The sequence below is a fragment of the Heterodontus francisci genome, chromosome 2 (genome assembly GCF_036365525.1).
Source record: "Heterodontus francisci isolate sHetFra1 chromosome 2, sHetFra1.hap1, whole genome shotgun sequence".
Taxonomy (NCBI): domain Eukaryota; kingdom Metazoa; phylum Chordata; class Chondrichthyes; order Heterodontiformes; family Heterodontidae; genus Heterodontus; species Heterodontus francisci.
In genome coordinates, this window is record NC_090372.1 from 160,108,129 (window position 1) to 160,132,104 (window position 23,976).

Here is a 23,976-nt window from a genome sequence, read left to right on the forward strand (position 1 = left end):
AACTCTCAATTTGTTGCCATGCAGGTTCAGACTGCTGCTATCATGGCTCAAAGGGGCTTTCAAGGTCTTAGTAGTGCAACAATCTGTGCTCCAGCAGATTGCTAGGACTGCTGAGGTGAAGTCCCGGGGAGCAGCAGTGGCTCTGTGGAGCACAAATCTGCTGTCTTCTCAGGATGACAACATTTGTGCTCAGCACTGCTACTCAGTCAGCTGGCCCAGACTGCTGCCAAGATGGTGCAGGCCTTCTAGCCCCTGAGCTGCTCAAGGGAATGCTGCAAGACCATCTGCAATCTCCCCCAGAGTCAGCAGCTGTCACGGGGATAATACTGTGTAGGAGCACTAGGCCAGGCAAAAGCACCCAAAGACAGCCATTAAGGGCGAGTGAGTTGAGTTTTGAATGAAATGTTGGATGTTTGCTGGAATGGTTGTGTTGTGGTGGTTTTTATTTCAGTGTTGTGGCCAAGAGGTCATTGTGATGGTCTGTAACAGAGGGATGGTAAGGCATCTGATTGCACAATGGGCTTATGTTCAGTGGAACCATAGTTGAATGAGGTGATCACAGACAGCCTGATCCATAAGGGGACGTGGTGGCTGCTTCCTCCTCCTGAGCTGTTTGCTGTGTTCCTGGTGGCAAGGGCTGTGTTCTTGTGATGGCCAGGTTGTGGACGATGTAGCCGATCACCACGAATTGGGACAACCACGCCAGCAAGTACCAGAGGATTTCTCTAGAGCAGTGCAAGCAGCAGAACCAGTGCTTCAACACTCCAATGATCTGCACTATGATGTTCTCTGTGGCATTACGGCTTTCATTGTACACACGCTGGCCACGTGTAGTTGGGTTGTGGAGCGAAATTGTGGACCAGGTGTTAAGGAGATGGCCCTCATCACCCAGGAGCCACCCTCTGGTTTGACGTGGAGTTTCAAATACTGAGGAACAGCAGACTGGTGCAGAATGAAAGCATTGTGACTGCTGCCAGGATAGTGGACATTCACCAGCATAATATGCTGAACATAGTCACACATCCACTGCACAGTGAGTGGAAAGCTTTGCAGTTGTGGTACATCTCACTATTTTGATGCAGTGCCCGCAAAGCCATGTGTGTGCTGCTGATACCATGAGGAAGCCTGCTTTCTCTCTGGACAGCAAAAACACAATGAATTCTCTCATGGCATATAAAAAAAAAGTCACCTCTCTGATGCAGCAATGGACAGTAACTGGGAGATGTCACGTGCTTCAGCATGGAAGGATCCCAACGTAAAGTAGTTCAGGGTCACAGTCATCATCACAGCCACCGGTAGCCCTATCCTCGACCTAATCTGAGGTTCCAGGTCTGGTTGTAGAGTTCCGCGAGTACCTCTTTCATAAAATGAAGATTGCTCCTGGCTTAGGTGGTGGCAGGAGAAATGTCTGCAGAAGATCCTAAATGGATAAGGCCTCCTACTGAGAGCCCTTCTCCCCCTCTCCTGCGTGGAGCAGCTTGTCCTCTTTCTTGGTACCTTTAGTCCATCTCCCTCATGCTGCAGCCCTCAGGGAATAGTAACTACAACTACTGGGATTATGTGTACACTAGAACAAAGTCAAAACCAAGGCCTTCTCCCTGTGCACCACCACTTCCTGTCAACGTCACTAACTTTAATGAACTCTGCAAACCGCCATGCACTTCCACAAACTCCGAGCTAGTAGAAATTAACCTACAAGTTATTGATGACCCTTTTAAATGGGGCAGTGGGGGTTCCTTTCTGTTGTTACATGTTCAGCTGTGCATCTTTAAGAAAGGGCGTTCACTTCTGCAGCAAGGTAAAAAGTGGCAGCGCTAGCATCAAATCAACCTTACATACTGACTGATGTCACGATCTGCCTTCTGATGCTTGCTCCAATGCCCACACCAAAGTGTACAAAATCATGAGAGGTATAGACAGGGTGGATAGCAAGAAGCTTTTTCCCAGAGTGGGGGGATTCAATTACTAGGGGTCACGAGTTCAAAGTTTAGGGGAGAAAAGTTTAGGGGGGATATGCGTGGAAAGTTCCTTACGCAGAGGGTGGTGGGTGCCTGGAACGCGTTGCCAGCGGAGGTGGTAGACGCGGGCACGATAGCGTCTTTTAAGATGTACCTAGACAGATACATGAATGGGCAGGAAGCCAAGAGATACAGACCCTTAGAAAATAGGCGACATGTTTAGATAGAGGATCTGGATCGGCGCAGGCTTGGAGGGCCGAAGGGCCTGTTCCTGTGCTGTAATTTTCTTTGTTCTACCACGACGCCATTCAGCACAGGTCATACTGAAAGCCTGCATGCGCATTGCATACAACGTTGTGGTATCATTACGATGAAACATCCAAATGCACTTTACAAGATAATAGTAATTGAATATTGAGTTGAAAAGGAAGCTTAGGATGGGTGACAGAAGATTGGTCAAAACCAAAGTAGAGGCAGAGGGGTTGAGAGGGAATTCCAGAGAGCAGGGCCAAGGTGGCTAAAGCTCTGCCACCAATTTTGGAGGAGGAGGATGCATAGGAGCTGCAAATCAAGACTGAAGATTGCAGGAAGGAAATTAAGTCTGGAACAGGGTGCTGCAAGGCCCTAGAGGGATTTGCATCAACGTTAAATTGTAGACTTGCTAGAATGGAAGTGAATAGGGTTTGGTAATGGACAAGATAGGGACAGAGTTTAGGGGAGAGGGGATCAATAGAGCAGGAAATGAGTTTCATGAAAGATGAGGAGTTTGGGGGAGGGGGTGGGGGCAAAATAGTGACAAAGGATTATGGCTAATCCATAAAGGGAGGAGGCAGCTGCACAGTCTCACTCAAAGATATTTTTTTGTTTAAATCGATTAGCTTCTCAATTAGTATTGGAAATGAAATTGGAAGGAACAAGAGAAGAAATTTTGAGGAAATTCAAAACTACTAAATTTAATTCTTGTTAAAAACATATATAATTACCATCAGTGCTCCAAGAGACAGCAACAATAAAGATAGAGAAATTTTCAGAAAATTAAAATCTAAGGTTTTTAGATATGAGTTTTTTTTTATTCATTCAGGGATGTGGGCGTCGCTGGCTAGACCAGCATTTATTGCTTGAGAAGGTGGTGGTGAGCTGCCTTCTTGAACCGCTGCAGTCCATTTGGGGTAGGTACACCCACAGTGCTGTTCGGAAGGGAGTTCCAGGATTTTGACCCAGCGACAGTGAAGAAACGTCGATATAGTTCCAAGTCAGGATGGTGTGTGACTTGGAGGGGAACTTGCAGGTGGTGGCGTTCCTATGCATTTGCTGCCCTTGTCCTTCTAGGTGGTAGAGGTTGCGGGTTTGGAAGGTGCTGTAAACTAAAACATTTCAGTTAACCACTTTAAAATAAAGTGATGTCAGCACAAGAAAAACAGCTGATTGGTGAGTATTAGACTATAAAACTTAACTAAAGTAAAGAGGGGCATGGCAGAACAACTCGGACGCGTGGAATGTGCATCCATGTGGGAACAGCAGGTCACGACAATCAAGTGCAGAAAATATAAGCTGCACCACCTCAAGCTCCAGGTTTCGGAGCTTGAGCAGCAGCTGGTGTTACTGAGATGCATCTGCAAGGTTGAGAGTCATGAATAGCATGTAATATATGTGATCACCCCACAATTTAAGGGTATGCAGGTAGAGAGGGAATGGGTGACCACCAGGCAGTCAAGGAGTGTCAGGTAGGCAGTGCAGAAGTCCACTGAGTACATCTCACTCTCCAACCAGTATTTAATTCTGAATACAACGTGCTTTGTTGACTGATAATTTTCTTTAATCCACTGCCTGGAGGTCTGAATTTATATTTTTTAAAGAAATGTAAAAAGGAACAGATTAAAAGATGACTTTGCTAGCAGCTTAGGATGGCCACCCAATTTGCAACTCTGTATCCTACATTGCAAGGCCTGTGAGAGGGAGGCGAAATGTCTGCTCATCCAAGAACCAAGACCCAGGAAGTTTAAAGGAACTGCCTGTTCTTTTTAGCAAGAAGAAATACACTGCTAACTACCATGCTTGAATCACTGGGTGACACATGCGACAAGCCCCCTAGCCCTGTGGTTTTAAGCTGGTGTTTCTCTGCAGCAGCAAGGAGAAGGATCTGGACTCTGACACGTGCAGACCCAAGTGTGTACCCCTCCTCTCTCTCCATTCCAGCTTGCAAGCTTTGAACCCTGTCTGTTGACTGAACACTTCTGCATACCGCATACGAATTAGGCATTCACATCGCTGTCTCTAAGAGACCCACCAAATCAGTCATCTCTATCTTCAAACAAAAAGCCTCAGGCCCACTGAATTCAGCTAGAAGCCAGCTGAATCACCAAACTTTACAAACTGTATACCCCTTTTTTCTACAGATGCTAACTCAATCAATCTACCCATCCCCACTCTATAACCTATTTGTTTGTGTGTGTGTGTGTGTGTGAACCTCTAGAGTGTGTAAGTTTTAGCATAGTTTATTATTTTACTTAGTTCAGTTGAAGTACAATAAAGTTAACCACTTTCTTTGTTAACATCAAGAAAACCTGTCCGATTGGTTCTTGTTATGATCATTCTTTAAAAGTGGATGGACTGACAAATTCAGTACGTGTTTGGTTCTTGTTACGATCATAACAAGAACCAAACACATACTGAATTGGCCAGTACATCCACTTTTAATTCTTTAAAAGTGGTCAAACAGGAGAGGGAAAAGAGGGGAGCCCTTCGACCCCCTCCTTCGACCCGTAACAGGTGGGGTCAGAGTAAGAAAGCATGAAATAAGGTCTAAATTAAGTTTACTGTGCATGCATGCGAATGCATGGAGTGTGGTAAATAAGGTCGTCAAGCTGGAGGCGCAGATAGCTACACTGGATTATGTTGTGGCAAAAAAGGAAAGAAAGGAGGTGGAGTAGCGGTACTGATTAAGGCGAGCATTACAGTGATGGAGAGATTGGAATGGTAGAGGGAAGAGTTTATGAAGTGCATTCAGGAGAATTTTCTACATCAGTATGTTTCTGGCACTTCAGGATCTGGTTCTGGGAATGAAGTGGGACAAGTGGAGCAAGTGTCAGTAGGGGAACAGTTAAGGGACAGTGATCATAGTATCAAAGTTTAGGTTAGCTATGGTAAAGGACAAGGAGTCTTCCAGAGTAAAAATAATTAATTGGGGGAGGGCCAACCTTAATGGAATGAGAACAGATGTGGCCCAGGTAAACTGGAATCAGATTGGCAAGTAAAACTATAATGCAACAATGTGCTGCCTTCAAAGAGATAATTCAGGTATAGTCGAGGTACATTCCCATCAGGGGGGAAAGGTAGGATAATCAAATCAAAAGCTCCCTGGCTGACCACAGTGATAGAGAGTAAGATGAAGCAGGACAAAGGGTGCATATGACAGATGTTTTCCAAAATTTCCAAGATTCAGGGAAGGTTCCATTAGATTGGAAAATAGCCAATGTAACTCCTTTATTCAAAAAGGGAGACAAAGCAGGAAACTACAGGCCAGATAGCTTAACATCTGTCATAGAGAAAATGTTAGAAGCTATTATTTAAAGACATTATAGCAGGGTACTTAGAAAAATTCAAGATAATCAGGCAGAGTCAACATGGTTTGGTGAAAGGGAAATCACGTTTAACCAATTTATTGGAGTTCTTTGAAGTAACATATGCTGTGGGTAAAGGGGAACTGGTGGATGTACTGTATTTAGATTTCCAGAAGGCATTTAAGTGCTACATCAAAGGTTATTGCAGAAAATAAAAGCTCATGGTGTAAGGGGTAACATTTTAGCATGGATAGAAAATTGGCTAGCTAACAGGAAACAGTAGGCAACATATAACGTGTGGTATGCCGCAGGGATCAGTGCTGGGGCCTCAACTTTTTACAATTTATAAATGACTTGGATGAAGGGACCAAAGGTATAGTTGCTAAATTTGCTGATGCCACAAAGATAGGTAGGAAAGTAAGTTGTGAAGAGGACATAAGGAGGCTACAAAGGGATATAGATAGGTTAAGTGAGTGGGCAAAGATCTGGCAATTGGCATATAATGTGGGAAAATGTGTAATTGTTCATTTTGGCAGGAAGAATAAAAAAAGCATATTATCTAAACAATGAGCCTGCAGATGGATCCAGGCGTCCTAGTGCATGAATCGCAGAGTATGCAGGTACAGCAAGTAATCAGGAAATCGAATAGTACAGAGGTTATGCTTCAGTTATACAGGGCATTGGTGAGACCACATCTGGAGTACTGTGTACAGTATTGGTCTCATTTAAGGAAGGATGTAAATGCTTTAACAGTTCAGAGAAGGTTTACTTGACTAATGCCTGGAATGGGCAGGATGTCTTATGAGGAAAGGTTAGACAGGCTCGGCTTTTATCTGCTGGAGTTCGGAAGAGTAAGAGGTGACTTGATTGAAACATACAAGATCCTGAGGGGTCTTGACAGGGTGGATGTGGAAAGGATGTTTCCTCTTGTGGGAGAATCTAGAACTAGGGGTCACTGTTTAAAAATAAGGGGTTGTCCATTTAAGACAGAGCTGAGGAGAAATTTTTCTTTGAGGATTGAGTCTTTGGAACTCTCTTCCTCTAAAGGGAGTGGAAGCAGAGTCATTAAATATTTTTAAGGCAGAGGTAAATAGATTCTTGATAAGCAAGAGGGTGAAAGGTTATTGGGGGTAATCAGGAATGCGGAGTTAAGGTTACAATCAGATCAGCCACAATCTTGTTGAATGGTGGAGCAGGATTAAGGGGCTGAATAGCCTACTCCTGCTCCTAATTCATATTCACGTATGTATGTTCGTATGTCAGGTGGATAATATAAATAAGAACCAGGCTGAATATAAGAAAGTTCAGGGGGAAATGAAAAAAGAAATGAGAAACAAAGAGTATGAGAAGAGACTGACATCTAACATAAAAAGGAATCCAAAAGTCTTCTATAAGAGTGGTAAAAGGAGTGGGACAGAGGTGGCATGGAGTCGATGGGCTGAATGGCCACCTTCTATGCCATAAATGACTATGATAGATAAGAAGAACAAGGAGAGGCAATATAAAACAAATACAATTCTGAAGGGGGTGCAGGAGCAGAGGGACTTGGGGGCATATGTATATAAATCATTGAAGGTTGCAGGGCAGTAGAGAAGGTGGTTAATAAAGCATGTGGGATCCAGGGCTTTATAAGTAAGGGCATAGAGTAAAAAAGCAAGCAGGTTATGCTGAACCTGTATAATACCCTGGTATGGCCTCAACTAGAGTATTGTGTCCAATTCCAGGCACCACACTTTAGGAAGGATGTTCAGGTATTAGAGAGTGTGCAGAGAAGATTCATGCGAATGGTTGCAGGGATGAGGGTGAGGAACTTCAGTTATGCGGATTGGAGAAGATGAGGCTGTTCTCCTTGGAGAAGAGACGATTAAGCGATGTGATGAGTTTTTCAAAATCATGAAGGGTATGGATAGAGCAGATAGGGAGAAACTGTTCCTGTTGGCAGAAGGATCGAGAACCAGAGGACACTGATTTAAGGTGACTGGCACAAAAAAGCAGCAATGATGATATGAGGAAAAACATTTTACACAGTGAGTGGTTAGGATCTGCAATGCTCTGCCTGCAAATGTGGTGGAGGCAAATTAAGTGGTGAAAAAATTTGCAGGACTATGGGGAAAGGGTTAGGTAAGTTGCTCTTGCAGAGAGCCAGACTGTACTGCAACCAATGATTCTATATTCCAACAAATTTGAAAACTATGTAATCCATTATCATATAAATTTTAACACTGACAATGACATTTCTGATAGAAGAAAGCCACACTACAAATCAGCAGTTTTACTTATTAAATTTAGCACGCTTAAGAATTACCCTCATTAAAATGGGAGAAAATAAATCTCTTTGCGTGACTGTCTCCCACACATTGTCAGTGTTACTGAGCAAATTCAGAAGGGAATAATTTAATATAGCAGTCTTTAAAAATGCAATGGTTGGCAAAACAAGTATGTAACATCAGAGTGTATGATTTTAAAATCCATCCACCATACATATAGGAAAGAATGAATTTCAGATTCGCATGATTGAAAGAGCAATTGCATGAAATATTTATTTTCAAAACAAAATCATAATATACTGTGAAACTCCTTGCCTTTGTTCTGTTCTTTTCTAATCTGCAATTTACTCCACTTCTGACTAAGGATTTACAACAGATGCAACTCCTGAGTGTTTCCAGTATTTTCTCTTGATTTCAGAGTTGCCAGCCTCTGACATTTACTTATTTTTCTTTTTTTTTGGCTTCCGAATTTTATTTGGATTTGGAACTATCTTCTTTATTTTTAGAGGTAGCAACGCCACTCCTATTTTCTGGCTTTTTGCACTACCCAATTCTAAAGGAAAGTCACTTGATGCTACTTCATAGAATTTACGCTTCTGACCCTCAGCACCTACTGATTTAGTCTTTGGCACTTCACTGGTGGTATCTTGCGGTTTTGTCTCCAATCCTTCAGCATTCTCAATTACTTTACTTTGTTGTATCCATGAAACATTTAAAGGAGGTACTTGTGGGATAATGGCATTAACTGTCTCAATAAAAGCCTCTGAATTCTTTTTAAATCCCAGTGAAAGTGTAGATTTTAAACCCAGCACAGGTGCCAAAGTTTCACTCAGGCGGGGAACTTGACATGCAGGTACCGCCCGACTCGCACTCAGTTGAATGAGATGGTGAGTCATCAAAGTAGGTTTCACTGACTTACACACCAGAACCAAACACAATGCGTCTTTCTCCAAAGCCCGAGTGACTTCATTGATTCCAATGGCCAGCTGTTTCCTAAGTTCCACATTAGTCCAACCTTGTTTAGACTCCTGAATCCTGATCATCGTATGGTCTTCCTTCACTTCTTTGATCTCCTCAGCCTTCTGTTGGTCTTTATTAATTTCTTTGACATTCCCTTCCATATTCTTCTTTTTCTGATCTTTTGGTGCCTTGGAAGCTCTTGGATTCCTGGGCCTTTCAGAAGGTTCTATTTTACACAAGCCAGTCTGTTGAAACGTTTCCTTTAACTTCTCCAGGATGAATGCCATGCTTTCCCCCTCCAAAGGTCTCCATCCTATACTGTAAGGATTGTTGAAAGAAGTCTTAACAGGTGGAGGTCTTGCTTTCCGTACCCCTCCTCCTTTCACAACTTGTGCTGGAATTTCCATGTTTCGATTTACCATGAATACGATACGACGTAAAATAAACTCTTGCCGACCTGTAAAAAGATACTGAGTACATTAGAGCGGCAAGCAAACTAACAGACCAATATTTTGAATAACCAACTGGAATCAAAGGCAACACTTAGGCTATCAGCCAGCATAATCTACCAACATTCCTCTCTATCACCAAGTCAGCAATACAGAATAAGTTGCAGCTTGGGAGTATACAAAACATCTCTATCGTTGCAGTTAATTTTTTCTTACATGATCCGAGTTTTTGCCTGATTTTGCTCTCATCGCTCTGAAGAACTTCCTGATGTCTATCCTAAAATGAACCTTCAGCTAGCTTCAACTTATGTCCCCTACTTCTACTCCTACAGTTTAATTGAACATAAGCTTTTCTACATTCTTAATAATCTTCATCTCCATAATCATCTCTCTGCTACAAATCCCCAAGATTCCTCAGCCTCTCATAACTCATACCTCCGACACAGTGCAGAGAAGAGACAAGGGGCTGATGCCCAGTCTTCAGAGTATATCTCTCATTTCTTGGCAACTAGAACTGTATGCATTCTTCAAATGCTATAGAATTTGACAACTACCTCCTCTGATGCATATTCTACTGTTTTCCTGTACAGTTCAACATGTCATGAGCTTTGCTGATTGTTATTCTGCACTGGTTGGATATATTAAGCATTAAGTTCACTAAGAATCAACATAATTCATAGAACTGGAACTATTTCCTCTTTCCTATGTGTTACACTGTACAATTATCTGTATTAAATTTTATCTGCCATTCTTTTGCCAACGTATGTATTTTGTTCAATTAATTTCTGAGCTGCTTCTTTCAATTCCACTGCCCTTCCAAGATTGGTATTATCTGCAAATTTGATCCCTTTGTATCATGTTTCTGAATTAGAAGCTAGCTGAGACATATCATTCAGTATTTCCACCACCTTTCTCAACAAACTCCTTTAGCAAGAGTACCTACTAACCTCCAGTTTCGCATCTGTTCCCAGGATTTACCCTGAAGCTTTTGCTTTGAGTTTAATTAATAGCCTTTTGTGGGGAACTTTGTTAAAAGCCTTGTGCAAGTCGAGGTAACGACATCATAGGCTTACCACAATATACTTGGGTCATCACTTCCAGAGTCAAGCAGAATCTTCACCTTCAATAACCATGTTAACTAGGTCATTGTCATTATGTTTAGTCTTGATAATTGATTCCAAAGGACTCTGGTGTGTTGATAAGGCAAGCTTTTTATTTAAGAAGTTCTGTCCATTGGATTGCTAACCTAACAAGTTTTGACTTTTTGTTTTTGGTTTTTCAGTAGATTTGTTGGGAATTTAGAATAGTGGGAATGGAGGTTAAGGCAGTTGTATGTTCCTCCTGCGGAATGTGGGAGGTAAGGGTCGCCAAGAGTGTCCCTGCTGACTGCATCTGTGGGAAGTGCACCCAACTCCAGCTCCTCGAGAACCGCGTTAGGGAACTGGAGCTGGATGAACTTCGGATCATTCGGGAGGCGGAGGAGGTTATTGAGAGGAGTTATGGGGAGGTAGTCACACCTCAGGTAAAAGAAGTAGGTAGATGGGTTACCGTCAGGGGAAGGAGAGGGAACCAGCAGGCAGTGCAGGGATCCCCTGTGGCCGTTTCCCTCAACAACAGGTATACCGTTTTGGATACTGTTGCGGGGGACGACTTACCAGGGGTAAGCAATGGGGTACCGGTATCTGGCACAGAGTCTGTCCCTGTTGCTCAGAAGGGAAGGGGGAAGAGGAGTAGAACATTAGTCATTGGGGACTCCATAGTTAGGGGAACAGATAGGAGGTTCTGTGGGAACGAGAGAGACTCATGGTTGGTATGTTGCCTCCCAGGTGCCAGGGTTCGTGATGTCTCGGATCGTGTTTTTGGGATCCTTAAGGGGGAGGGGGAGCAGCCCCAAGTCGTGGTCCACATAGGCACCAACGACATAGGTAGGAAGAGAGATGGGGATTTAAGACAGAAATTCAGGGAGCTAGGGTGGAAGCTTAGAGCGAGAACAAACAGAGTTGTTATCTCTGGGTTGTTGCCCGTGTCACATGATAGCGAAGCGAGGAATAGGGAGAGAGAGGAGTTGAACACGTGGCTGCAGGGATGGTGCAGGAGGGAGGGTTTTGGTTTCCTGGATAATTGGGGCTCTTTCTGGGGTAGGTGGGACCTCTACAAACAGGATGGTCTTCACCTGAACCAGAGGGGTACCAATATCCTGGGGGGTTTAAACTAATTCAGCAGGGGAATGGGAACCTAAATTGTAGTGCCAGTGTACAGGATGTTGAGAGTAGTGAGGTCAGGGATATGGTTACAAGGACGCAAGAGGGCACTGGCAAGCAAGAACCTGGTTTAAAGTCTGTCTACTTCAACGCCAGGAGCATCCGGAATAAGGTGGGTGAGCTTGCAGCATGGGTTGGTACCTGGGATCTCGATGTAGTGGCCATTTCGGAGACATGGGTAGAGCAGGGGCAGGAATGGATGTTGCAGGTTCCGGGATTTAGATGTTTCAGTAAGAACAGAGAAGATGGTAAAAGAGGGGTGGGGTGTGGCATTGTTAATCAAGGAGAGTATTACAGCGACAGAAAAGACGTTTGAGGACTCGTCTACTGAGGTAGTATGGGCCGAGGTTAGAATCAGGAGAGGTGAGGTTACCCTGTTGGGAGTCTTTTATAGACCTCCGAATAGTTCCAGAGATGTAGAGGAAAGGATAGCGAAGATGATTCTCGACAGGGGCGAGAGTAACAGGGTAGTTGTTATGGGGGACTTTAACTTTCCAAATATCGACTGGAAATACTATAGTTCGAGTACTTTAGATGGGTCAGTTTTTGTCCAGTGTGTGCAGGAGGGTTTTCTGACACAGTATGTAGACAGGCCAACCAGGGGCGATGCCATATTGGATTTGGTACTGGGAAATGAACCCGGCCAGGTGTTAGATTTAGATGTAGGTGAGCACTTTGGTGATAGTGATCACAATTCGGTTAGGTTTACCTTAGCGATGGGCAGGGACAGGTATATACCGCAGGGCAAAAATTATAGCTGGGGGAAAGGAAATGATGATGCGATTAGGCAAGATTTAGGATGCGTAGGATGGGGAAGGAAACTGCAGGGGATGGGAACAATCGAAATGTGGAGCTTATTCAAGGAGCAGCTACTGTGTGTCCTTGATAAGTATGTACCTGTCAGGCAGGGAGGAAGTTGTCGAGCGAGGGAGCCGTGGTTTACTAAAGACGTTGAAGCGCTTGTCAAGAGGAAGAAGGCGGCTTATGTTAGGATGAGACGTGAAGGCTCAGTTAGGGCGCTTGAGAGTTACAAGCTAGCCAGGAAGGATCTAAAGGGAGAGCTAAGAAGAGCAAGGAGAGGACACGAGAAGTCATTGGCGGATAGGATCAGGGAAAACCCTAAGGCTTTCTATAGGTATATCAGGAATAAAAGAATGACTAGAGTTAGATTAGGGCCAATCAAGGATAGTAGTGGGAAGTTGTGTGTGGAATCAGAGGAGATAGGGGAAGTGTTAAATGAATATTTTGCATCAGTATTTACAGTAGAGAAAGAAAATGTTGTTGAGGAGAATAATGAGATTCAGGCTACTAGGCTAGATGGGATTGAGGTTCACAAGGAGGAGGTGTTAGCAATTTTGGAAAGTGTGAAAATAGATAAGTCCCCTGGGCCAGATGGGATTTATCTTAGAATTCTCTGGGAAGCTAGGGAGGAGATTGCAGAGCCTTTGTCCTTGATCTTTATGTCGTCATTGTCGACAGGAATAGTGCCGGAAGACTGGAGGATAGCAAATGTTGTCCCCTTGTTCAAGAAGGGGAGTAGAGACAGCCCTGGTAATTATAGACCTGTGAGCCTTACTTCGGTTGTGGGTAAAATGTTGGAAAAGGTTATAAGAGACAGGATTTATAATCATCTTGAAAAGAATAAGTTCATTAGAGATAGTCAGCACGGTTTTGTGACGGGTAGGTCGTGCCTCACAAACCTTATTGAGTTTTTCGAGAAGGTGACCAAACAGGTGGATGAGGGTAAAGCAGTGGATGTGGTGTATATGGATTTCAGTAAGGCGTTTGATAAAGTTCCCCACGGTAGGCTATTGCAGAAAATACGGAAGTATGGGGTTGAAGGTGATTTAGAGCTTTGGATCAGAAATTGGCTAGCTGAAAGAAGACAGAGGGTGGTGGTTGATGGCAAATGTTCATCCTGGAGTTTAGTTACTAGTGGTGTACCGCAAGGATTTGTTTTGGGGCCACTGCTGTTTGTCATTTTTATAAATGACCTGGAAGAGGGTGTAGAAGGGTGGGTTAGTAAATTTGCAGATGACACTAAGGTCGGTGGAGTTGTGGATAGTGCTGAAGGATGTTGTAGGGTACAGAGGGACATAGATAGGCTGCAGAGCTGGGCTGAGAGATGGCAAATGGAGTTTAATGCGGAAAAGTGTGAGGTGATTCACTTTGGAAGGAGTAACAGGAATGCAGAGTACTGGGCTAATGGGAAGATTCTTGGTAGTGTAGATGAACAGAGAGATCTTGGTGTCCAGGTGCATAAATCCTTGAAGGTTGCTACCCAGGTTAATAGGGCTGTTAAGAAGGCATATGGTGTGTTAGCTTTTATTAGTAGGGGGATCGAGTTTCGGAGCCACGAGGTCATGCTGCAGCTGTACAAAACTCTGGTGAGACCGCACCTGGAGTATTGCGTGCAGTTCTGGTCACCGCATTATAGGAAGGATGTGGAAGCTATGGAAAGGGTGCAGAGGAGATTTACTAGGATGTTGCCTGGTATGGAGGGAAGGTCTTACGAGGAAAGGCTGAGGGACTTGAGGTTGTTTTCGTTGGAGAGGAGGAGGAGGAGAGGTGACTTAATAGAGACATATAAGATAATCAGAGGGTTAGATAGGGTGGATAGTGAGCGTCTTTTTCCTCGGATGGTGATGGCAAACACGAGGGGACATAGCTTCAAGTTGAGGGGTGATAGATATAGGACAGATGTGAGAGGTAGTTTCTTTACTCAGAGAGTAGTAAGGGCATGGAACGCCCTGCCTGCAGCAGTAGTAGATTCGCCAACATTAAGGGCATTTAAGTGGTCATTGGATAGACATATGGATGAAAATGGAATAGTGTAGGTCAGATGGTTTCACAGGTCGGCGCAACATAGAGGGCCGAAGGGCCTGTACAGCGCTGTAATGTTCTAATTCTATATTGAATATAGTAAAATTAAGGGGACTGTAGTTGTCAAGTCTCTGTTTTGTCCCCATTTTCAAATATGGGCTCCACATTAACCAGTCTCCAATCTTCAGGAACAGCCCCAGTATTTAATGACTCTCTCAATGATAGTCAATGCCTCACAAATCTCCTCCCCAATATCTTTTTAAGACCAAATTCCACGATTAGGCATCTTAATTAGAATGCAGTCATTACATTTTACTTGTATATTTTGTCTGGCAACAGCATATTGCTCACTTCATTCCTTGTGACTACATGGAAGTAATCATTCCCATATTTACTACCTTGTGATCAAACTCAGTATCAAGCTGATTTGCATGTTTTATGATTTTCACGTCTTCTTGCAGTTGTGGTACTGAAAGAATTTTGTTATCCTTAGCTGCAGTTGCTATACCTTTTTCAGATCTTTCTTTGCTCCTCTGATCACACCCTTTGAGAGTATCAGTAATAGTATGCTCACCTCTTGAGGCAGTAGGTCATGAGTTCAAGGCCCAATCAAGTATGGAGCACATAATCTAGGCTAACACTTCAGTGCAGCACTGCTGTCTTTCGAATGAGATATTAAACTGATAGCTTGGGGGATATAAAATATCCAATGGCTCTATTCCAAGAGAAGCAGGGAATTCTTTGTATGTCCTGGCCTAAACCATCCTGGACCAACAGATTTATTTACCTTGTTGTCATGAGAGATTTTGGTCTGTGCAAATTGGCTACTCTGTTTCTCTAGATTGTTATATGCTTAACATGTAATCTATAGTATAATATGTGTCAGCTGTGGCTCAACTGGTAACACTCTCACCTGAGAGAGAAGGTTGTGGGAACTTGAGCACAAAAATCAAGGTTAACATTCCAATGCAGTACTGAGGGAGTGCCAAAGGTGCCATCTCTCAAATGAGACATTAAACCAAAGGCCCCATCTGCCCCCTCAGGTGGATCTAAAAGATTCTATGGCACTATTTCTGAGAGCAGTGGGAGAGTGGTGGTGGTGCCTTGGCTAATACTTACTCCTCAAATCAGCATCATTATCACGCTAAAATAAAAGTAAAATACTGCAGATGCTGGAAATCAAATAAAAACAAACTGCTGGAAATAGGTCAGGCAGCATCTGTGGAGACAGAAGCATAATTAACCTTTCAGGTCTGTGACCTGCATTCTGATGAAAGGTCACAGACGTTAACTCTGCTTTCTGTTTTTATATTATCACACTGCTGTTTACAGGAGCTTGATGTGCACAAATTGCCTGCTGCGCTTCAGACATTAAAATAGCAGCAACAGTTATATACTTATATACTTCATGGGCTGCAAAGTGCATCCAGTGATTGTGAAAGATGTTATCTAAATGCAAGTCTTTCTTTTATAGCCTACCCCAAGTGCTGACTTCAATTTTTTTAAAAGCATTAGTGATGTCTATGCAAAATGTGTTGGCATACTTCCATCTACGAAAGATGCAAATAGTTCGTTTTAATTTTGTAATTTTCTGCAATTGTTTGGGGCCAAGGCCGTGAGGCGCCCACGGCGAAGCAGCAGTGGGAGTGCGGGAGCGAGAACCCTTGCCTCAGTTTCTGGTCGAGTCTCCACAAGTCGGCGCAGTCAATAGAAAGTGATGCATTTCCATTGTAAAGCTGCAAATTAAACCCAAATCAACGACCACGGGTCCAAGTGCTCCAATCCCCTTCCAATACAACGTGAACTGTATGTTGAAGTTTAAAATGGTAGAATAATACTAATAGGGAGGTATAGCCAACAAAGGTTACTATTTTCAAAACGGGAATTTCCAGATGTTTAACATTAACAGCACTTAAATATCTCCCGTCACCCCCTAAACACCAAATTATGGTACCGTGTAATAGTAGTTTTAAAAAATCATCTTAGGAAGCCTCTCCCAAATTCCCGGGTCTGAGTGACACGCTGCTGTTTGTGGAACCAGTACTCACCCGCCAAGTCCGACCTCACAGCATTCCATCCGGCGCGAGGGCCTCACGATCACGTGGTCCAGCCAACCCAGCGTTCCAAATAGGACCCGCTACACAAGTGCGGCCTCACACCAACCACATAACACCGCGCAATGATACGGAGGCGTGGAAGCCCCGCCCCCCGCATCCTTTCCTGGTCACTAAACAGGAAAAAAAGAGCAGGGGCAAGCATACGGGAAAGTTGCAGATCTGAAATTAAATCGCAACAGCTGCAACTGTGCAGGAGCTCAGTCAGAAGTAACTCCTCTGCTGAGCACTATATCTCTCAAAACGACAAGCTGGGAAAATAGTTAAAATCAGGAACACTGATTAACATGAATATTATAACGTCCATATATTTTCATTTTTTCCATAAACGTTTCTATTTATGTGTTATGGTTTCCACAATTCCAAATGCAAAATGCATCCAATGTGTAAAGGAAGAAAGGAACAGGGGAGGTGGTGGTGTAGTGTAATAATAAAATATTGGCTGATGGTGAGACGAGCCCTCCCCGTCAGATCCTTCCTGCACGCCCAGAGTCTCATCCCCTCCGTACAATGCCCTCAAGGTGGCTATGGTGGGGAAGAGATGGTTATCCACCTCCTTCTGGAATGTGTCTTTGCAAAGCAGGTGTGGAAAGAGATGCAGTGGTTTTTGTCGAGGTTCATCCCAAGCAGCTCTGTAACACAGAAGTCTGTGTTCTCCAAGCTGTTCCCATGGACGCATGCCAAGATAAACCTCAGCTGCTGCTGGAGGACGATCAATTCGGTGAAAGACCCTCTTTGGTCTGCCCGAAACTTGCTGGTCTTCCAGCGCAAAGAGTTGTCCACGACCGAGTCTTGCAGACTGGCACATTCCAAGGTCCAGGACTATGTGCTGAGGGACGCACTAAAGCTTGGGGCAGCCACGGCAAAGGCTCAATGGAGAAGACCACGGTGTAAGGTCCCCCCACCAAGGTGAACTGAGGGGCTGGATCCATGGAAAACCCTTTGGGCTGTATCCAGAAAATATGGGTTTGCTGCAAAATGTACATGAAATGTAAGATGAAATGGAAGGGTTGTGAGGCAACTCACTCCTGTATTGAAGGAAACTGATCTCCTTTGCACTCTTTGTATTGTTGACTTGGTGCGGTTTTGAACGGTTTTGTAATATATTTTTTTTTTTAAACAGATTTTTATGAATAAAGTATATTTTGGAAATAAAAAAAGTAACATCACTGGACTAGCAATCCAGAGGCACAGGCTAATGATCAGGGGACACAGTTAAAATCCCACCATGGTGGAATTTAAATTCTTAGTCTCTCCATGAATACATTGTCGCAAATTAATGTTCTTTATGGAAGGAAATCTGCCATTGTTACCTCGTGTGGCCCACATGTTAACTCTTAAATGCCCTCTGAAATGGCCTAGCAAGCTACTCAGTTCTACCAAACCGCTAGAGAAAAGTCTGAAAGGAATAAAACCAGATGGACCACCTGGCATCAACCCAGGCGCCGAAAATAACAATGGCAAACCCAGCCCTGTCGACCCTGCAACATCTTCCTTACTAACATCTGGGGCCTTGTGCCAAAATTAAGAGAGCTGTCCCACAGACTAGTCAAGCATAGGCCTGATCTAGTCTTACTCACGGAAACACACCTTACAATGTCCCCAACACCACTATCACTGTCCCTTGGTATGTCCTGACCCCCTGGCAGGACAAACCCATCAGAGGTGGCACACAGTGGTATACAGTAGGGCGGGATTTGCCCTGGGAGTCCTCAACATTGACTCCAGACCCCAAGAAATCTCATGGCATCAGATCAAACATGGGCAAGGAAACCTCCTGCTGATTACCACCTACTGCCTCCCCCATCCTCCGCCCCCTCGGCTGATGAATCAGTACTCCTCCATGTTAAACACCATTTGAAAGATGCACTGACGGTAGCAAGGACACAGAATGTACTCTGGGTGGGGGTCTTCAATGTCCATCACCAAGAGTGGCTCGTAAGCACCACTACTGACCGAACTGGCTGAGTCCTAAAGGACATAGCTGCTAGACTGGGTCTGCAGCAGGTGGTGAGGGAGCCAACAAGAGGGAAAAAACCTGCTTGACCTCGTCCTCACCAATTTACCTGCCGCAAATGCAGCTGTCCATGATAGTATTGGTAGGAGTGACCACTGCACAGTCTTTGGGGAGACGAAGTCCCGTCTTCGCATTGAGGATGTGTGTGTGGCCCTACTACCGTGCTAAATGGGACAGATTACAAATGTATCTAGCAACTCAAAACTGGGCGTCCATGAGGCACTGTAGGCCATCAACAGCAACAGAACTGTATTCAACCACAATCTGTAACCTCATGGTCCGGCATATCCCCCACTCTACCATTATCATCAAGCCGGGGGATCAACCCTGGTTCAGTTGAGAGTGTCGGAGGGCATGCCAGGAGCAGCACCTGGCATACCTAACAATGAGGTATCAGCCTGATGAAGCTAAAACACAGGACTATTTGCATGCCAAACAGCATAAGCAACATGCGATAGAGACAGAGCTAAGCGATCCCACAACCAACGGATCAGATCTATGCTCAGCAGTCCTGCCACATCCAGTCATAAATGGCGGTGGACAATTAAATAACTAACAAGAAGAGGAGGCTCCACACATATCCCCATTCTCAATGATGGGGGAGCCAAATAAATCAGTGCAAAAGACAAGGCTGAAGTATCTGCAACCATCTTCAGCCAGAAGTGCTAAGTGGATGATTCAACTCAGCCTCCTCCTGAGGTCTCCCCGCATCACAGATTCCAGTCTTCAGCCAATTCGATTAACTCCACGTCATATCAAGAAACGGCTGCAGGCACTGGATTGTGCAAAGGTTATGGGCCCTGCCATGCAGACCCCCTACCTGCCAAGAATGAGGCACATTAATTTTGTCATATGAACATTGAATTTAAACTTTTGCTGGAGCAAGGAAATGACTTGTTAAACAGTTCAGCCGTGGCTGGAAAAAATATTTGCAAACTAACAGACAGTGCTTGGAGGGACAAAGGGGCTATTCCCTGCTTCAATTTAACCCACAATGGACTTTGAGCATCAGGTATTGTAAGAAGAGACATTCCAGGGTCGGCTAAGACGAGAATCCACAAACTGACGTGGTCAGACCAGCTAGTCACATGACTAACCTGCTTGGCAACCTGGGTTTTTCTGAATTGGACAAAGAGTTTGAACTGAAGAAAGACTGTTTGCTCCTGGAGTGAGAAGACAAAAGAACAAAGAACAGTACAGCACAGGAACAGGCCATTCGGCCCTCCAAGCCTGCGTCGATCTTGATGCCTGCCTAAACTAAAACGTTCTGCACTTCCGGGGTCCGTATCCCTCTATTCCCATCCTATTCATGTATTTGTCAAGATGCCTCTTAAACGTCTCTATGGTACCTGCTTCCACCACCTCCCCCGGCAACAAGTTCCAGGCACTCACCACCCTCTGTGTAAAGAACTTGCCTTGCACATCCCCTCTAAACTTTGCCCCTCTCACCTTAAACCTGTGTCCCCTAGTAACTGACTCTTCCACACTGGGAAAAAGCTTCTGACTATTGTACATGCCGCTTATAACTTTGTAAGACCTCTCCTGTCTGCTTCCATCTCTTTCTCACAAGCCTCTGGACCCACTGAGGACACATGAACTTCGAGAGAAAAGTCTCCTACATCGAACAAGGTTTAAGAAGAATCCTGGGCCCCAATGAAAAGCAAGACCTACCTACAATCAAGGACTTTACAGCGAGCTCGAAGAACAGTAACCAAAACCATCTTCAGATATTACCTCAAACTTTCCACTTTATTTCTTCTGCTTTTTTCTGTCTCTATTTGCATGTGTGTATCGCGTATGCATGCGAGCTTAGGCGCGTCGCTTATCCGTAAGCGTTAACTGAATTAGAGTTTAAGTTTAATAAAGTTCAACCTTTTTTCTTTAAACCTTAGAAAACCTGTTTGGCTAGTTTCTTTGTCTTATAATTGGAAGTTAGTGAACAAGGATTCACTAAGGGGGAGCTAATAATAAAGGTGTGTTTAAAATAAAACCCTGTTACGGTAAGACAAGGTGAAGGCTGAGAGGGAACCCTAGACCCTTTTCTCACCTGGTCATAACAGCCCTGACAACATACCGGCAATAGTACTGAAGACTTGTGCTCCAGAACTGGCCATGCCCGAGCCAAGCTTTCCAGTACAGCTACAACACTGGCATCTACCCAGCAATGTGGAAAATTGACCAAGTATGACCTGTACACAAAAAGCAGGATCAATCTAACCTGGCCAATTATCATCCCATCAGTCTGCTCTCGATCATTGGGAAAGTGATGGAAGGTGTCGTCGACAGTGCTATCAAGTGGCACTTACTCAGCAATAACCTGCTCACTGATGCTCAGTTTGGGTTCCACCAGGGCCACTCAGCTCCTGACCTCATTATAGCCTTGGTCAAAACATGAACAAAAGAGTTGAACTCAAGAGGTGAGGCGAGAGTGACTGCCCTTGGTGGCACAGTGGCGCAGTGGTTAGCACCGCAGCCTCACAGCTCCAGTGACCTGGGTTCAATTCTGGGTACTGCCTGTGTGGAGTTTACAAGTTCTCCCTGTGTCTGCGTGGGTTTCCTCCCACAGCCAAAAGACTTGCAGGTTGATAGGTAAATTGGCCGTTATAAATTGCCCCTAGTATAGGTAGGTGGTAGGGGAATATAGGGACAGGTGAGGATGTGGTAGGAATATGGGATTAGTGTAGGATTAGTATAAATGGGTGGTTAATGGTCGGCACAGACTCGGTGGGCCGAAGGGCCTGTTTCAGTGCTGTATCTCTAAATCAAATCAAAAATCAAGGCAGCATTTGACCGAATGTGTCATCAAGGAGCCTTAGCTAAACTGGAGTCAATGGGAATCAGGGGGAAAACTCTCCACTGGTTGGAGTCATACCTAGAACAAAGGAAGACGGTTGTGGTTGTTGGAAATCAATCGTCTCTGTACCGTTTTGGATACTGTTGCGGGGGACGACTTACCAGGGGTAAGCAATGGGGTACAGGTATCTGGCACAGAGTCTGTCCCTGTTGCTCAGAAGGGAAGGGGGAAGAGGAGCAGAGCATTAGTCATTGGGGACTCCATAGTTAGGGGAACAGATAGGAGGTTCTGTGGGAACGAGATAGACTCACGGTTGGTGTGTTGCCTCCCAGGTGCCAGGGTTCGTGATGTCTCGGATCGTGTTTTTGGGATCCTTAAGGGGGAGGGGGAGCAGCCCCAAGTCGTGGTCCACATAGGCACCAACGACATAGGTAGGAAGAGAGATGGGGATTTAAGGCAGAAATTCAGGGAGCTAGGGTGGAAGCTTAGAGCGAGAACAAACAGAGTTGTTATCTCTGGGTTGTTGCCCGTGCCACGTGATAGCGAAGCGAGGAATAGGGAGAGAGAGGAGTTGAACACGTGGCTGCAGGGATGGTGTAGGAGGGAGGGTTTTGGTTTCCTGATAATTGGGGCTCTTTCTGGGGTAGGTGGGACCTCTACAAACAGGATGGTCTTCACCTGAACCAGAGGGGTACCAATATCCTGGTGGGGGGGGGGGGGGGGGGGGGGGAGAGATTTGCTAGTGCTCTTCAGGGGGGGTTTAAAGTAATTCAGCAGGGGAATGGGAACCTAAATTATAGTTCCAGTGTACAGGATGTTGAGAGTAGTGAGGTCAGGGATAGGGTTACAAGGACGCAAGAGGGCACTGGCAAGCAAGAACTTGGTTTAAAGTGTGTCTACTTCAACGCCAGGAGCATCCGGAATAAGGTGGGTGAGCTTGCAGCATGGGTTGGTACCTGGGATCTCGATGTAGTGGCCATTTCGGAGACATGGGTAGAGCAGGGGCAGGAATGGATGTTGCAGGTTCCGGGATTTAGATGTTTCAGTAAGAACAGAGAAGATGGTAAAAGAGGAGGGGGTGTGGCATTGTTAATCAAGGAGAGTATTACAGCGGTAGAAAGGACGTTTGAGGACTCGTCTACTGAGGTAGTATGGGCCGAGGTTAGAAACAGGAGAGGAGAGGTCACCCTGTTGGGAGTCTTCTATAGACCTCCGAATAGTTCCAGAGATGTAGAGGAAAGGATAGCGAAGATGATTCTCGACAGGGGCGAGAGTAACAGGGTAGTTGTTATGGGGGACTTTAACTTTCCAAATATCGACTGGAAATACTATAGTTCGAGTACTTTAGATGGGTCAGTTTTTGTCCAGTGTGTGCAGGAGGGTTTTCTAACACAGTATGTAGACAGGCCAACCAGGGGCGATGCCACATTGGATTTGGTACTGGGTAATGAACCCGGCCAGGTGTTAGATTTAGATGTAGGTGAGCACTTTGGTGATAGTGATCACAATTCGGTTAGGTTTACCTTAGCGATGGGCAGGGACAGGTATATACCGCAGGGCAAGAATTATAGCTGGGGGAAAGGAAATTATGATGTGATTAGGCAAGATTTAGGATACGTAGGATGGGGAAGGAAACTGCAGGGGATGGGCACAATCGAAATGTGGAGCTTATTCAAGGAGCAGCTACTGCGTGTCCTTGATAAGTATGTACCTGTCAGGCAGGGAGGAAGTTGTCGAGCGAGGGAGCCGTGGTTTACTAAAGAAGTTGAAGCGCTTGTCAAGAGGAAGAAGAAGGCTTATGTTAGGATGAGACGTGAAGGCTCAGTTAGGGCGCTTGAGAGTTACATGCTAGCCAGGAGGGATCTAAAGGGAGAGCTAAGAAGAGCAAGGAGAGGACACGAGAAGTCATTGGCGGATAGGATCAGGGAAAACCCTAAGGCTTTCTATAGGTATATCAGGAATAAAAGAATGACTAGAGTTAGATTAGGGCCAATCAAGGATAGTAGTGGGAAGTTGTGTGTGGAATCAGAGGATAGGGGAAGCGTTAAATGAATATTTTTCGTCAGTATTTACAGTAGAGAAAGAAAATGTTGTCGAGGAGAATACTGAGATTCAGACTACTAGGCTAGATGGGATTGAGGTTCACAAGGAGGAGGTGTTAGTAATTTTGGAAAGTGTGAAAATAGATAAGTCCCCTGGGCCAGATGGGATTTATCCTCGGATTCTCTGGGAAGCTTGGGAGGAGATTGCAGAGCCTTTGTCCTTGATCTTTATGTCGTCATTGTCGACAGGAATAGTGCCGGAAGACTGGAGGATAGCAAATGTTGTCCCCTTGTTCAAGAAGGGGAGTAGAGACAGCCCTGGTAATTATAGACCTGTGAGCCTTACTTCGGTTGTGGGTAAAATGTTGGAAAAGGTTATAAGAGACAGGATTTATAATCATCTTGAAAAGAATAAGTTCATTAGCGATGGTCAGCACGGTTTTGTGAAGGGTAGGTCGTGCCTCACAAACCTTATTGAGTTTTTCGAGAAGGTGACCAAACAGGTGGATGAGGGTAAAGCAGTGGATGTGGTGTATATGGATTTCAGTAAGGCGTTTGATAAGGTTCCCCACGGTAGGCTATTGCAGAAAATACGGAAGTATGGGGTTGAAGGTAATTTAGAGCTTTGGATCAGAAATTGGCTAGCTGAAAGAAGACAGAGGGTGGTGGTTGATGGCAAATGTTCATCCTGGAATTTAGTTACTAGTGGTGTACCGCAAGGATCTGTTTTG

At 44.7% G+C, this 23,976-nt stretch overlaps 1 protein-coding gene across 1 annotated transcript; it reads right to left on the minus strand.

Annotated features, from left to right (window-relative positions):
* Positions 1 to 8,032: 8,032 nt before the first annotated feature.
* Positions 8,033 to 16,434, minus strand: rpp38 (ribonuclease P/MRP 38 subunit). Its single transcript, XM_068012902.1, has 2 exons — positions 16,327 to 16,434; positions 8,033 to 9,202 (listed from the first exon to the last, which is right to left on the minus strand). The coding sequence occupies exon 2, from the start codon at positions 9,165 to 9,167 to the stop codon at positions 8,223 to 8,225; it is 945 nt and encodes a 314-aa protein (XP_067869003.1). The 5' UTR covers positions 9,168 to 9,202; positions 16,327 to 16,434; the 3' UTR covers positions 8,033 to 8,222.
* Positions 16,435 to 23,976: the final 7,542 nt, after the last annotated feature.